This window comes from Amphiura filiformis, chromosome 5 (assembly GCF_039555335.1).
Source record: "Amphiura filiformis chromosome 5, Afil_fr2py, whole genome shotgun sequence".
Taxonomy (NCBI): domain Eukaryota; kingdom Metazoa; phylum Echinodermata; class Ophiuroidea; order Amphilepidida; family Amphiuridae; genus Amphiura; species Amphiura filiformis.
The window spans coordinates 78,947,984-78,963,599 of NC_092632.1; the positions used below are offsets into that span (position 1 = coordinate 78,947,984).

Genomic DNA, 15,616 nt, shown 5'->3' on the forward strand with positions numbered 1-15,616 from the left:
TTGCCCAGCATTGTCCATAGCAGCACTAACCTCATGAAAAACGGTGAGGAGTTGAGTAGTAGTTGACTGTCCCTTAATAAAACCAAATCGTACAACGCCTACCACACACGCTTTGGGTAGCGCTGCATTTCCTGTGCGTGCACAATCGGTCATGCTATCGTGTCATTCCACTTAACTTGCGACATTGCGCAGTGTACGCAGTACGTTCATACTCTCAGAATCGAGAAATTAATATTTTTGGTATAGTGAGAAACATCCCACAGTCGCGTTCTTTTATATCATATGGGTGGGTGTCTATCTCGCTACTGTGGGAATTTGCTGTGTGCATTTCCCCGATAGCAAGTACCGCCACACAAATTCAATTACTGAGGGTAAAAACCTTCCCGCAGTTCGCCGTGTCATGTTGGCTCCCAATCTCCAAGCATGTTGTGCGGATAAACTTACTGGGGACCATCAGGATCTTCCGCTACGGTACCTGTTTCATGGCTATTTATTGTCCAACTTAGTGGAGAGTCGTGTTCCGTTAAAAAATGTCAGTATGATAACAGTCTACATGTATGTCTGTGCTGACGAAACTAAGTTGGACATGGACAACTATATAGTTTGCACATTCAAACTTTCACCATGGCATTGGCACTGTCATGACTGTACAACTTATTCTGGTTCTGGTTCTGTACTCCCATCTATCTATACTATAATCCCGACTATAATAAGGCCAAGTCTGTGTGTGGCTGCGTGCTGTGTGCTGCGTGCTGTGTGTGTAAGTGTGTAATCAAGTTACTGCATAGTGGCAGCTATTGGCAGCAGACCAAAGCTTCCAAGCAATCTCAGACATGTCCAGTTTGGTCTATACTGTGGTTAAGACGAGTTGACCGTCTATAAATAGCTCTGATAACATTGAATGGTCTATGATTGAATACATTGAATACTGGGCTTGGGAGTATTGCACAAGCAAGTGCAACAAGTGGCTCAAGTAAAAAGTGGCTAGAGTTAATTATTTGAAAGAAACATTGGTATACCCCAAGCACCAGAGGAATATCTATCTATCTACTAATTCATTAAGTTTTCAGCAGGGGTAGCGCTAGGTTTTCAAACAAGGGGTCAAATATTTTGAATTTTGTGAAGCTATGGATCCAAAACAATAGAAATAAAGGGTGAAAATGACCCTTTAGCAACCTCAAAATGGTAATTTTGTGCGCCAAAAGCTAAAACAATGCGCCTATGACCCCATGGCGCAAGTTAGTGCTACCCCTGGTTTTCAGTGTTTAATGAATTGGTGCATCATGGTATGATATTGGGCCTACACATGTACATGCAAATCCAGAGCAAGTTTGCGTTATTTGCTAGGTCAAAGGTCAGGTCAAATTGGAAGTTGCTCTGATCGGGCTGTAACTCTGGTACAATGATCCCTAGCACTTGGGTAGTATGAAACCGCAAATGTCATCTGAGGTCAAAGGTCAGGTCAAATTTAAAGTTGCTCCCATTGGGTTGTAACTTGGGGGAAATGATCCCTGACACTTGGGGTGTATGAAACCACAAAGGTCATCTTGGGGAGTATGAAATCGCAAAGGTCATCTGGGGTCAAAGGTCAGGTCAAATTCAATTGCTCCGATTGGGCTGTAACTCAGGAAAAATGATTCCTGATACTTGGGGAGTATGAAACTGCAAAGGTCATCTGAGGTCAAAGGTCAGGTCAAATTTAAAGTTGCTCCGATCGGGCTGTAACTCGGGGAAAATGAGCCCTGACACTTGGGGAGTATAAAATCGCAAAGGTGATCCAAGGTCAAAGGTCAGGTCAAATTTAAAGATGCTCTAATCGGGCTGTAACTTGAAGAAAATGATCCCTGACACATGGGGAGTATGAAACCGTAAAGGTCATCTGAGGTCAAAGGTCAGGCCAAATGTGAAGTTGCTCCAATTGAGCTGTAACTTGGGAAAATTGATTGCTAACACTTTGGGAATATGAAACCACAAAGGTCATCTGAGGTCAAAGGTTAGGTCAAATTTAAAGTTGTTCCGATAGATCGGGCTGTAACTAGGGGGAATGTAGTATAATCAGACAGACTTTCTCAGTCGAACTGAATCCTATTGCACCATATACTCATGAATTGTGCAGAGTGCCAACTGCATTGAAGTTACAGCTGTTATAAATAGCTCTTACTTATAATCAACTTCAAGTTGAAGTTGCAGCAGCAACAACAAATGCTGTCGTTCTCTAGTTTCCACTAATTACCACCGTTAATCTTGAATATCATGGCGAGTCAGTGCCTGCCAGCATGCCTCCCTGTCCTTTAGCAAACTGACATGACTCATAAGTCACATTTACTGACCTGTATCCAGTAATGTCATGATGATAAATTTTCCGACAAAGACTTTTTGGTCAAAATTGAGTTATGACCACAGAAAGGTCCAGGTATATAATATTTACCCACAGAATATCTAAATTGCCCCAATTTTTAATCCCAAACCATAAATTTAACCGTTTTGAAATTGGTTTATGTGTCCAAGTCAATACGAACGAGGAACAGTTTTTGTCCATTATCTCAAAAAGATCAATACGTCAGTTATGCCCTTTTATCATGGAGCGGCAGATTAATTTTTGTTATATTTGGCAAAGCATAGCAAAGTACCACTATTCTTTGGTTTGGTACACCCCAAGTTCAGTAGAGACACCCAACGGGAATGTACATGTATTCTCACGGTTATGCTGTGAGCGTACCGACAAACCACCCTTGTACACATGCATTTTACACTCTGTCTCTGTAAAACGTATCCCTCTCCAATTCACTGTACAGTTCACAAGTACAATTGTTGTACAGTCAACTGGATTGGTTTTCCTTTTAGCTTAATATTTCAGCAAATCCATTTTAAATTACAGTCACCATAGCACTTTTTAAGTCTATCTTAAGGGTACGGTATGTGGTATTGTTGGTCAAAGCAGCCAAAATATTGATTTTCGATATCTAAATCAATATATTATTGAAAAATAACACTTAGATGTTTTGCAAAAGTTCATTCTACAAATCATACACTTTGAAAACTTGCTTGATTTATTGTTGTAAAATGAGTTATGGATGTTTTACAAAAGTGTTGTTGTTCCAGCCTTTTTTAAAACATAACTCAAGAACCACAAGACCTGCAAAAGTAATCTGTCATATTTGAATTCTTCTACAAACTCGCTATGAAATGATCAATGCAATTTTTGCCAAAGCTCACTATCAAAATAGTTATTAACCTTAATTTTCCCTTCTTTTTAAATCTTCCAGAAATTGAAAATGTAATTGATCAATCTACAATTATTACGCTGCAAACTGCAAATCAAGTCTCTTGACAATGGGATCTCAGGTGCCTCTACTCAACGAGTACAAGCAGGTGTTTTTCTGGAAGCGGTTTACATAAACGCTCTTTGGCGGACCAAAATTTCGACTAGGCTATGATGCCCCTGTTTATGTCTACATCAACCAGGTGGTTTTGTTTATACTACCTTTTGTTCTTGGTGGACTCGTCACTCTGTTAGTTGAACTTGATGTCATAGCATGGTATATTGGAATCTACATCTATGGGACGTTGATGTTGATTTATGTTCTAAGTGCTCAAGGCATCAGTCTGATAATTCAAAAGCGTCCAACATCATCAGTTGCAAGATTTGGTAATCAGAATGTGCTTGCTGAGGAAGATGAGGTGGAGTTTGAATCCTGTTTTGATTTAGAAACATTTAAGTTTATACTCCCAATTAAAAAATGGAAGATAAACATAGTATTCCATGCTGTTATATCCAGCGTGATGGGCGGTTTAGGATTATGGTTCTTACTACCATCAACTTTACATGTGCTGTTTGATAATGTTGGAGCCACAGTGGTGTTGTTTGCATCTGGCTGGTTCACAATATGTGTAGCACAGTATCCGCTGACTTCAACATCACCATCAGAACCAGCAACATACAGGACTACAGATACATATGAAATACTGCCTCTTTTGAGACCATTTTATGTGCTGACTCTATTATTTGTTCATCTTACTTGGAGGTGAGTAAAGTCCACTGATAAATGGTGCAGTAACCATGCATTGCCAGTTGCAAAAACCAATCTATCGTGATTCGATTTCTCTCAGTTTGAGATATTATAGGCACATAAGAAATATAAAGAAAACAAGATAAAGAAAACAAGAAGAAAATTTGTGATACTTTTGATCAAAGTTTCAACAATTTACATTGGAATTATAAAGTACACTGTAGGGTGTTAATTTAAAGTTAACATTATAGGGCCGATGTTTGTGTTCTTACTCAAATAATTTGAAAACAGCGTTTATTGGCTCTTGCATCTCAACTCTTCATACCCCTATTCTTTAGCTCTGATTTAAGACCTGTTGTGATCTAAAACCTAAGAAAGAAACAAAATCAGAAGTTGCACTTTTGTGTTCCAATAAATGAAAGCATGATGCGAGTTTTAACATGCTAATCACTGGAAAGCTCTTGTTTGAGAACGCTGTTTGTACAAATCAATAGGACATGCAATAAATGGAGCAAACTGCAACTTTTGAATTGGCGTCTTCCTAGGGGTTTTTGATTGCTGTGTCTTTATTTCTTGAACGATTTAAACAAATTAGATTTCTTGGTGATTGGATGACCAGTTCTCAGTAGCAGTCTTCATTCAGTGTTGATAAAGATAACAGAGTTCTGTAAAAAAAATTAACTGACGTAAAATGATGATGAAATGCGATCTTAAGTTTGAGCTAAAGAAATGCAGCTATTGGCTGCTGGTTCCAATTATGACATCTGTCTTTGTTTAGGATGTACAATGGGTGAACATAACTTGTACCTTAATTCTTTTGTGCTCTGTATGTAAAATTGTACAATGGGAAACATAGATACCTACTTTAGCGGAACAGGCTCCGACTCATAATCGTAAGGCTGCGGGTTCAAGCCCTGGCGACGCCATCGTGTTGTGCCCTTGAGTAAGGCACTCTATCTTGATTACTCCTCTCCACCCAGGTGTTTAAATGGGTACCAACATTCTCAATGATGCGACTGGTACCTTCAGACTTCATCTAATAGAAATGATTTTAAGTTTACATCAGAGCCCTGCTGAAGACTGAAGGTTTCTGTTGCATCATGTATTTATTTAAACTTTTAGAAAGAGGTATGTTTGGATTGTCCAGTTATAAATTGTTTTTTTATATAAATTAAGTTTTTCTTATTGCCAATGTAGAAAGGAGGTATGGTATGTGAAGAATATAAGGCCCAATTGATTTTGTAAAATTAAATGCATTCCATTTACAGCATATTGTTGAGTCAAAAGCAGTGCTGCTGTATGTAGAAGGAAGACTTGCCCAAATGGTGAACAATTGGCACAGAAGAATTTGAGAAACTTTTAATGAAAAAACCCCAGGCTTTTATCTTGAGATAAAATACAATCAAATTCAATTCATAAAACCACTTATTACATACACCATTCTTTTACAGGTTTTATCCAGCTGATATCTTGGTAGTCAACCAGGTTCTTCATGTTGTCTTTATATTTCTACCGTTGCTATGGAAACTAGGCATTCTTCCTCCATTGGATGCATTGTGGGTTTGGATGGGAGAACAAGTGTTGGTGAAAGCTCTTGGAGGATCTTATATGGCCAGTGACATTAGGTAAGTATGAAATTCACAAATTTTCACACGCACACCCCCTCCCCTCCCCACATACACCCCCTGTCTTGGGATACTTTGTACATATTACTTTGCAAATGTGAATGGAGTGTTTCCCAGCATTTCTTTTTTATTATTCACTGTCTTCACATGAATGAATTGAGGTATCTACATGCAACAGAGGACAAGATTGGTACTTACATAATTCAGAGGGTAACTTAGCATCAGATTAAATGTATCTTTCCAATGTCTGTCCATGCTTAAAAATGTGTCTACTTGTATAGGTTCAATGAAGTACATTGTACATGCAACCTCTGAATCGAATACAAGACTAGTGCATACACACACATAATCACATATGCACATACCTATATATAGAGCCTATGCAATAAACCAACTGGAACGGTATAAAAATTGAAACGACAGCCATGTCGGAGAACAGTTCTAAGATGCCAGCTAGAAGGACAGGTCTCTAGTTCGACCCCACAACCATTCATACCTACCACCTGTTGTATTGTATTATCATAATAAATTCCCCCTGGAGCCCTCCTGGTGGGCAGAATGAATTTTATTTAAATGAAGTTGGCTGTGTCATAAGTGATGATATTGCACAGGGTCTATCATACATGTATCACTGCCTGGCTAGCTGTATTATTGAAGTGAAAAAACACTTTGGCTTGGAGCCTTTTGTTCAGCCTATTTAAAATTGATTGTGGTTAAAGAACTTGAATTTCTATAGCTTTTAATAATTATTTTGATTGTTCTGCATTACAGGTTGATTTTGATGCTTGTTGTATCATCCCTAGCACTTGTTGTAGCATATTTTCTGCCTTCACTCACTGCTGTGGCAGTATTTTGTGCCTGCATTGGTTACCTCCTCAGCCTAGACCTCTCGACACTTTGCAATCAATTAGTAAACTTCTGTCAAGGAAAGATCCGAAAAAAGAAAACTACCAATAATGCTACAGCAGCTGATGAGAACCAATTACAGCTCAGCTCTCATATTGGCTTTGGATGGCTATGGGGTTGGAAGGAATTCCTAGTGCACTTTATAATGCTCATTCTGATTGGAGGAATTTCAGGAGCATGTAGTTACGTTTCCAGCCAGTCGAGTAGCACAAACACTGGAGTGTATCATGGATTAGGATATACCCTCATAGGACTGTTGGTGATTGAAGAAATTTTTGATATTATACAGAGTGTTTATATTTTTGGGATATTTAGAAATCCATTGTTTCCATGCAATGTACAAAGTCTTGATTTATATAATAGAAGGAAAAGAGTGCTGCACAGAATTAGTTACATTTGGAGGATTCTTTCCAATATTGGTGAGTATAGATGAGACAATTTTCTGAAGATAATTCATGATTAACTTATTTTGTACTAAAAACAAGAAAGTTGAAATGTTGACATTGGGCAAATTGTGAACCACAGCTACTGGTCCTGTGGCAACAGACAAGTTGATTGAACAGTACAGCCTGAGCCCATGTGTATCGATCAGGCTCAGAATCCGACGCAAATCTTGTAAAACTTGGCGAATCCATGCAGATTCGCGTAAATATTGACAGTTTATAGAAAGAAGCACCAAATTAGACTCACGTTTTTTTAAGCAACTGAACCCCCAAAAATGACAAATTATGGTATAATTTGCTTCAATTATTAATATATTGTACAATAATACTGATTTGAGGGGGCATTTTATGATTTTAGCAGCAAGAACAGCGGTTGTGTGGCAAGATGTGAATCTTTCAATCGCCAACTTGGAGTTTGTGACTGACTGAATCGACTGATAGATGGATGTATTTTTTCTATCATTGTTTTGGGCAGCTAGAGGTAGATACGTAAACTGAGGCAACCCTAAATTTGCGGGAATCAAGGATTCTCTCAAAAGTCTCTTGCGAGAATCCAAATGGATTCGCCTGCACGGCCACAGAATTCTAGGCCTGTCGATGAAAAGATGCAATTGTGTACACATTGCTATCAAATATATATCTTTTTCAAAATGATTATTTTGAACGTTGTAATACAAAATGTATAAAATATTTCAAGATATCATTCACTACAGTGCCTTGTAATGAATGTTTGCTATATTTGATAGACTATTGATTATTGTATCCTTTTTTTGCAGTTGTACCATACTTGATGTTAGCTTACGTGTCGCTATTCAACACAACTACCACTCTTCCGTCCTTTTTTGTATGCAGTTGGTTCTGTCAGAGCTTGGAGGAAGGTAAGAGAAGTGAAGACCAACTGTCTGATGGTCTCATTACTTCACTATGTTAAAGTAACAATTAGTCATGATCAACTTTTTTCAGGTGTTACAGAACTTGTTTTTAATGCCAAAGCAGTGTCACTGCGTAATAGTTATTACAATCACAAGTTTTGCTAGCAAATAATGGAAATAGGCTGCTAAAGTAGTAGTGACATACTGACATGCAATAAGATCATTATTAGCTTAAATGTGGGTACGTACAATATATTACAAATCTGTTTTTAATAGGACAGTTTCAAAATTGACGAAATGTGGTACCTTTTTTTATTGTACAGAAGTTCTTTTGTCTGATATGCTGGTGTGTGTAGATGTGGTAGATGCATGCACATTGTATAGTGCATGAAGTGCATTATGACCAAGATGTGTCAGAGGGAAAAATTAGACAACATTTGAGACATGTCTATATAATAAGTAGCATGGACCGTCTCAGAAAGGGCACTATTTATTCGTAAGAGGCTGTTCAGATAGACTAAGAAAATATTGTTAAGACAGTAAACAAGTAGTGGCTGCGTAGGTTTGAAAAATGATCAATAATAAAGTCCAAGAGAAATAGTTGGTGTCAAACCACATAATATTAATTTATTTGCATAGCAAAAATAAAACACAAATTTTCGGTCATAGACCTTTGTCAAGTGTGAAGACCTTTTGTGAAGAAAACATTGTTTTACAAATACCGTATTCATTCCAATAAGCGCCCAGGGCGCTTAACAACGTCATTTTGGGTGGGCTCTTATTTTTTACCTGCTTTACCTAATTTTTTCGTAAGGGGTGTACGTGTTGATTAGAGACAAATTTATGTATGTTATAAAAGGGTCCTGAGACGTTCTAGTAGCTTTTCTGATGTAGAAAATGTATTGCAAGTTTACACAGGACTTGTAGTCCTCCAGCTATTTCACCATATCGACGTCTATCTGTCACTTCAACATTGATGGTACCCTTTAGCAAATTGGAAATTTCCTGGGTGGGCGCTTATTGGGGCATGGGCGCTTATTGGAACGAATACGGTACATACTTTGGTAATTTGCAGTGATATCATCGTTCTACCTGTATTCCTTACAGATTTGGCAGAGTAGCAGCCGGTCATTACTAGAGATCTCAGTGGTCCACGTCATCAATGCAACTCAGATAGGTCCAGCAGCATGGACTTCAGCCAGTCTTGGTCTTCAACTCATGTTTGTTGGTTTCATTTGGGATCGAATTGTTCAATTTGTGCAAAAATTATATGCTCACTTGGTGATCCTGATTACATCATACTCTGTTGAGAAGCAACGACGATCTTCTACCGTCCCTATGATCATCGTCATAGTCATTTTGTATCCTCTAACGTTTGTAATCCTGGCTCTCGCAGCAATTTTCTCAGCTCCATTACTTCCTCTCTTTACCTTGCCCATTGTGATGATAGGTTTTCCAAGATCGATGCGTTTTTGGCCAGAACCAGTGGGGGCATCTGCCAGTAGGTGCGATGACAGCATTTATTATGAGCAATTAGCACCTAAGCTTACTGTAGCACTCAAGAGAGCCATGGCTAATGGAAGTCTAGGTAAGTTATTTGAGATATTTTGTTCACAGATTCATTTGACTACATGAGTTCATAATGATAATAAAAAAAGGTGCAAGAAAATTGATGCAAGTGTTTTAAAATCATTTAGTGGTTTTCGCTAGTATTGTTTCGTAATGTTTTTGTTGACATTCTGATCCATTGCAAGGTTATTTACAATGTATGATGAAAGGAATGATCTTTTGAGGCAAATACATAGGGAACATTCTGAATTCATTGAATCATAATTATTGTTATGTGCATTACTAGAACTGAGGAAATAGGCAATTCACCTTTAAGATAAATCCCATAAGCCTTTGTGGGTAAACCTGAGATATCATCATTTGATGTCAAGCCAATGTGCATCATTTAGAGAACAACATTTCTGCCCAATCTGAAGGCTGTAAACTGCGCTGTAACGATGTGGCCATCGGCATAACGATATCAAAGGTCTACCCACAAAAGCTTATAGGATTTACCGGAAAGGTGAATTAATATAAGTTTTAGCTGGATACATAGTCTGTAGTTTATGCAAAATCATTTCATAGTTGAAAATATTAAAATTTCTGTACCAATATAGATTGTAAAATGAACCTGACTAGGCATTACAATTTGACTCATTACAGGCACCATTCAACCCGGTATCTTCTACCTTGTACGCTTCCAAGATCGTATGGCCTGGCTTCAGGTCCTGGAGACTGGGTATGGATACTGCACACTCAGTATCAAAGGTATGGAGCTCCAAGAAACATCCTGTCACACAGTGGAAGCCACAGAATTGGACGGAATCTTTGAGACAACTTTCGAATACGAAAGAAAATTCAAGTGTTGCACTATGAATAGATACCCTTTGCATAGTCTTGTTCCGGTAGACGCATTTCCAGTGCAAACTTATTCTGATGCACGCAATGTTTTAACAGGTATCATCGATTCCCCTGAGACTTTGAAATTGTTAGATGAGTGCTTCGTAAAAACTTTGATCTGGGTAATGTTGCATCATAATAGTAATCTTAAAAGGGAAGGTGTTGCGACTTCCTCTCCCAGTAAAAAGACTGTTGAGTCCCCTAAAGAGGAGAGAACTAATAGCAGGACTGGTCTAGTTTCACATACGATGCCTTATAGGGATGACACTCAAGACAGCGGTCGGCCATTATCTATGCACTCTTCAGTGAACGTAGAAGAGACAAAGGCAATGTCAGAGACTAAATCTGTTAGGAGTAACTCATGGGGCAGTTTACATAGCTGGGGAGACGATGACGATGATAATGATTCGCTAGATTTAGACTTTTCTTCTAAAAATAAGAAGACAGGTGTGAATTTAAATATGAGGACAAACCAGAACACTTCTGCAAAAAGGATTGCAGGCAGTGTAAATGACATTCCAACATTACCAGGAACTATTTCTGATCCAAATCACGATATCGATGACGTTCTCAATGACTTTGACTTTGGCTTACCTGCGATGGATGCGGGGTTAAAGAAAAATACCAAAGTACTTCAAAATGACATTCAAATGAATACATTCCACAAACCTGTCATAGGTATCAAACTCGCTGGTTCCATGCAGTTTTCCTCACCACATTCTTCCAAATTAAGCTTACCACTGAAATGGAGGGAAATACCGCTGGAACCGGGAAAGGTCAATCCATATTTGAGTAGATTTCCAAAGGATTGGTATTTACATGTGCTGAAGCAGTTGAACTTGGGAGTAGGGGGTGAGTCTTCTGAACAGGTTGCACTTCAGATTTCTGAAGATGACGCGCTGACGAATATGTACTCGTATTTAGTACTGGCTTGCTATGTTGTTGTTAATGTGCTGAACAGAAGTGGACAAGGGGAGTCATTAAGCGCAAGTCATGTGTACAAAGTGTACTCTGGGGAGATACCATGGTCAACTAGCCTGGAGTGGCTCAACGAAGATCCAGAGTTATTGGCACTTGTTATCAAGGCTTTCAGGTAAGTTTTTACAAAAGAAAGTTTGAGACAAAAATACCATGAATTATATTTTAGTCTCTGAAAATATGAAGAGTATTCTCTTCAAGTTGTGTAAATGTCACTTGTCATGTGTGCAGATTCAGGTTAACACCTCTTGTTGGTATAACGGACAAACATATTTTTGAAATTGCGCAGTTGCATGGTATTTTATGTTGTTAAATGCCTCATACACATCTAAACTTTGTTCAATAAGATTAGGCCAAACTTGAGCTGCAATTACCTGTGGCAAATACCATTTCTTTGTAGTGGAAGTAAGAGGTGAGAAAATTGTTGGGATTAAAAAAAAAACTGTTAAGAAAAGAGTTAATTCTTTAAAAATTAGGTGTGCAAAAATGAAGTACATTTCCTCAAATATGGTGGAATAAAAGTTTGAACGTTTTTATTGAGAATGGTATTTCACTTGCGCCAAATCCAAATATTGCAACATATATCATCAGTGTTTAAGGGTAGATGATGTATTGTTGGTCGAAGCAACCAAAAAAAAAATTGATTTTCATCATCTAAATCAATATATTATTGAAAAATAACACTTTGATGTTTTGCAAAAGTTCATTCTACAAAGCATATACTTTGAAAACTTGCTTGATTTATTGTTGTTAATGAATTATGTACATTTTACAAAAGTGTTCTTGTTTCAACCCTCTTTGCAATATACTCAAGAACCACAGGACCTACAAAAGTATATCTGTGATATTTGAATTCTTCTGCACATTCTCTATTAAATTATCAATGCAATTTTTGCCAAAGCTCACTACCATTCGCAAGATGCTGTGAACTACCAAATCACAACAATTTAAAATAGTTGCTAACCTTAAGAAACTGGCATATGCTTTGTAAATTTCCTACAGACTAGCCTTCAAGTTAGCCTATGACCAGGCAGTGTTAGGTGAAGCCAGTGACTTTGATGAGTTGAGTGAATACCTTGAGGAGTATGAGTCTGATTGGTATATGGGCAGTGAGAAGGACAAGCAATGGATGGAAGCTATCAAACAAGAGAAAACACAACTGTTTTCACTTATCCATGATCCGGCTGAGGTGAGGAATTATGTCATGTAAATGGCAAAAAGTAATGATTGCAACACAAGGCCCATAGCCAGGATATTTTCATAGGGGTGCAGATTTTCCAAATACAGACCTTTTCAAGAGAAATCCTGGCCAAAAGCAGACCTTTATACCCTTGACAATTAATTTTAGACAAAACTCAAAAATTTAAACATTTTTGGTCTAGTGTTGCTATTTTTTTTACAGGCAAAGCAGATCTTTTGCCGATTTATGGGGGTTCATCGCACCCCCAAATAATTTTTGGAGTACTTGTACTTAATTTATGACCTCTCAGTACTGCATAAACTTAAAATATTTTCATACAAATAAACTTATTTTATAATTGACTTGAACTAATCAGGTGCATAACCAGTCTGATTTTTTATTGGGAGGAAGCAAAATCTGTCACAGAGTCAGAAAAGAGATGCTGACATTGCTAATAATTGTACACACATTATTTTGCTTAGTTAGGGTTTAAAAAAGTAAAGGTAAAGGTTCATGGCTGTATTTTACAGGCCAGAGTGCCCATCTGTCTTTCGAAGGGACTTGGGGCTAGACTCCTCCTTGAATAACGTTGTTGTGAGGGGCTGCCACTCCTCCCGCACAACAAATCTTCATACCTTCCTGGCATAAGGTGGTACCAATTTATACACCTGGGTGGAGAGAGCCAATAGAGGTTAATAGCATTTGAACTAATCAGGCGGGGCACAAACCCGCAACCCTCCTACTATGAGTAGGTGCCTGTACCGATATGCCACTGGTTTACAGACACCATAAATCCATGACCTTCATTGACTACTTCATTAAACTATTCCAAGATATTTTAAACTTTTTTTTGCAACAGGGTGTATACAATGGAAGAGTCCTTACCAAGCAGCCAGTGATGACCTATGTTGGCAGACTGAATGCAGAGGTAGTGCGAGCTCTATGGGCCTCCCTCTCACTGGAGCTCCTATACTTCACCAATGATGATGAAGAGCGGTATAGTATCCAGGCTCACCCAGTTATCCTCAGGAATCTAACAGTGCAGGCTGCTGAGCCACCTCTTGGTTATCCTATCTATGCTTCACCACCTGTTTCTGTGCCGACATTGTAGGTGAACATGACTAAATACAAGGATTTGGAAGACTATCCCATTTCTTCAGATTCAGACCACTTGGGACCCCAGACTCGGACCTTGTGTCACAATTATGTCACATGACCCACTTCATTGTCTTGCCTGAACTTTGTTCAGGAAGTGACTATGCAACCACTATGTCTGTATGTGTATGTTATCAATTTGATTAAAGTTTCGTATAATAGATGCCATTAGAAAAGTATCATTACTAGCGAACTCAAACTATGTAACAGTGATATTTGGATGCAGGGCTTATAATACTCAGTAGGATGTTGAGATCAAAGGTCATTTAGTGGTCAAATTTTAAATAGCTGTGATTGGGTCAAAATTGGTGGATGTAGGGGTATCAAAATTGCTCTGATTACCGCGTAGGCTCAATATTAACTAAAACTGTTAATAGTAAATTCAGGCGAGACTTCAGCAGCATAGTTGCTCTTGTTCCTTGTTTGTCATGACCTCAAGTTGTGAGCTGCTGGGGATGGACTATCTGCTCTATATACAGTGATTGATACCAAATAGATATGCATTTAATTGTATTATTGCTCAATTCCACCAGGTTGCTATCAATTTAGTACCAAAGGTAATATAAACTGGTATAGTTGCATTAAATTTATTTTGTATCATTATACTTTGCTACTACAATCATAAGATTTTGTAATCACTTATTAGATTTTGATATTGGATTATATTTGTGACACAATCTGGTCCATGGGGGCCAAAGGCCGGGGCCAAAGGCAGCAAATTTGAAATTGAAATAAAGGCAAAACCATGGAGTAAAACAACAACAAAATACATAAGAAAATAGACATCAAAAAACTTCATAACTTAAGAATCAAGTATGCTAGACCTTTGGTGTTTTCAGTATATGATAGCCTAAATGTTTGTATAAGGTAATAGTTGTAGTAAGTTAGTAACACAATTTTCAAAAATACCTCCTTTGGCCCCATGGACCAGATTGTGTCACATTTATTAATTTGTGGTTGTATTTTCAAACATTCCATATTCATGAGAATCAATGCATGGTGGTGAGATAATGTTTAATAGGCAGCTATGGCAATGTTATCATCTTCATATATTGCTTGCTGTCATAAAAAAGAAAAAAGGTTAGATTAAGAGAGTCCAGACTTTGCCAAGTTTGAATGTCGCTCATGAAGGGAAAATAGTGTCTCCAGATTGTTTCACCAAACTTGCCCAACCATCAAACTTCAGGTGTGTGCAAACTTGTGTTGTGCGGTTTGCGTAAATCTTTGGCAAAAAATGTGAAGTGTGTGCAAACTTGCGATATGCATGTTGTGTGTTTTGTGTAAACCTTTGGTAAAAAATGCTAGAGGAACTCTGTTTGGGTCTCATGCATGACAATCTAAGATGACAGACACTAGACTCTCATAGTCTAACCTCTTTGTTGTAATGTGCTATTCCTGTTAAAATCCATACACCCCTTATGGAAGACATGACCTTAATCTCCCACACAGGGGTGTAGATTTTAAATGAAGTTGCCCATTCAGGTAACCCCATTTGACTTTCACACTCCCTGTGTGGGAGATTAAGGTCATGTCTTCCATAGGGGGTGTAAGAATATCAATTGAAATAGCCCAATGGTAGCGAAATCAGTCTAGTAATGCTAGGGACCTTTCTTGTCTGGTGCTTTCTCTTTTGTGTGCATAAAGATCCAAGATAAAGTTGCAATTTTTTTTTGCAAACTACTGCTATTTTGAATATAATAGTAGTAATTTTTTTTTTCACATGAGTGATATTGTAATTGTGCAATAGGTTTATCTGTCCACTTATAGAAAAAAAAGTATTTATAAGGCCAACAAAAAGGTTTGTCTCTTAAAAGTATCTATGTGCTGTATTATACGAAGCTAAGTGCTATGCAGTAAATTTGTGTGTGTGTGTTTTTAGCCCACTTTTTCAGGTCTAAGTTGGGCCATGTGTACGCGGTCATTTAAATAAAAAGAAAATGCAAAAACGGCTCAATGCATAGGGCTACACACTAGAATTGCTTTCACATACTTAGGTGTA

General features: G+C 38.0%; 1 protein-coding gene across 1 annotated transcript in view; it reads left to right on the plus strand.

Annotated features, from left to right (window-relative positions):
* LOC140153787 (pecanex-like protein 4) overlaps nucleotides 1-15,200 on the plus strand; it is a 29,654-nt gene extending 14,454 nt beyond the window's left edge. Inside the window, 9 exon segments of the mRNA XM_072176642.1 lie at nucleotides 3,267-4,025; nucleotides 5,462-5,635; nucleotides 6,407-6,960; nucleotides 7,761-7,822; nucleotides 7,824-7,862; nucleotides 8,964-9,444; nucleotides 10,068-11,397; nucleotides 12,285-12,471; nucleotides 13,322-15,200. Of these exon segments, the coding sequence (XP_072032743.1) occupies nucleotides 3,334-4,025; nucleotides 5,462-5,635; nucleotides 6,407-6,960; nucleotides 7,761-7,822; nucleotides 7,824-7,862; nucleotides 8,964-9,444; nucleotides 10,068-11,397; nucleotides 12,285-12,471; nucleotides 13,322-13,573 (3,771 nt within the window). The 5' untranslated portion in view covers nucleotides 3,267-3,333 and the 3' untranslated portion in view covers nucleotides 13,574-15,200.
* The last annotated feature ends 416 nt before the right edge of the window (nucleotides 15,201-15,616 follow it).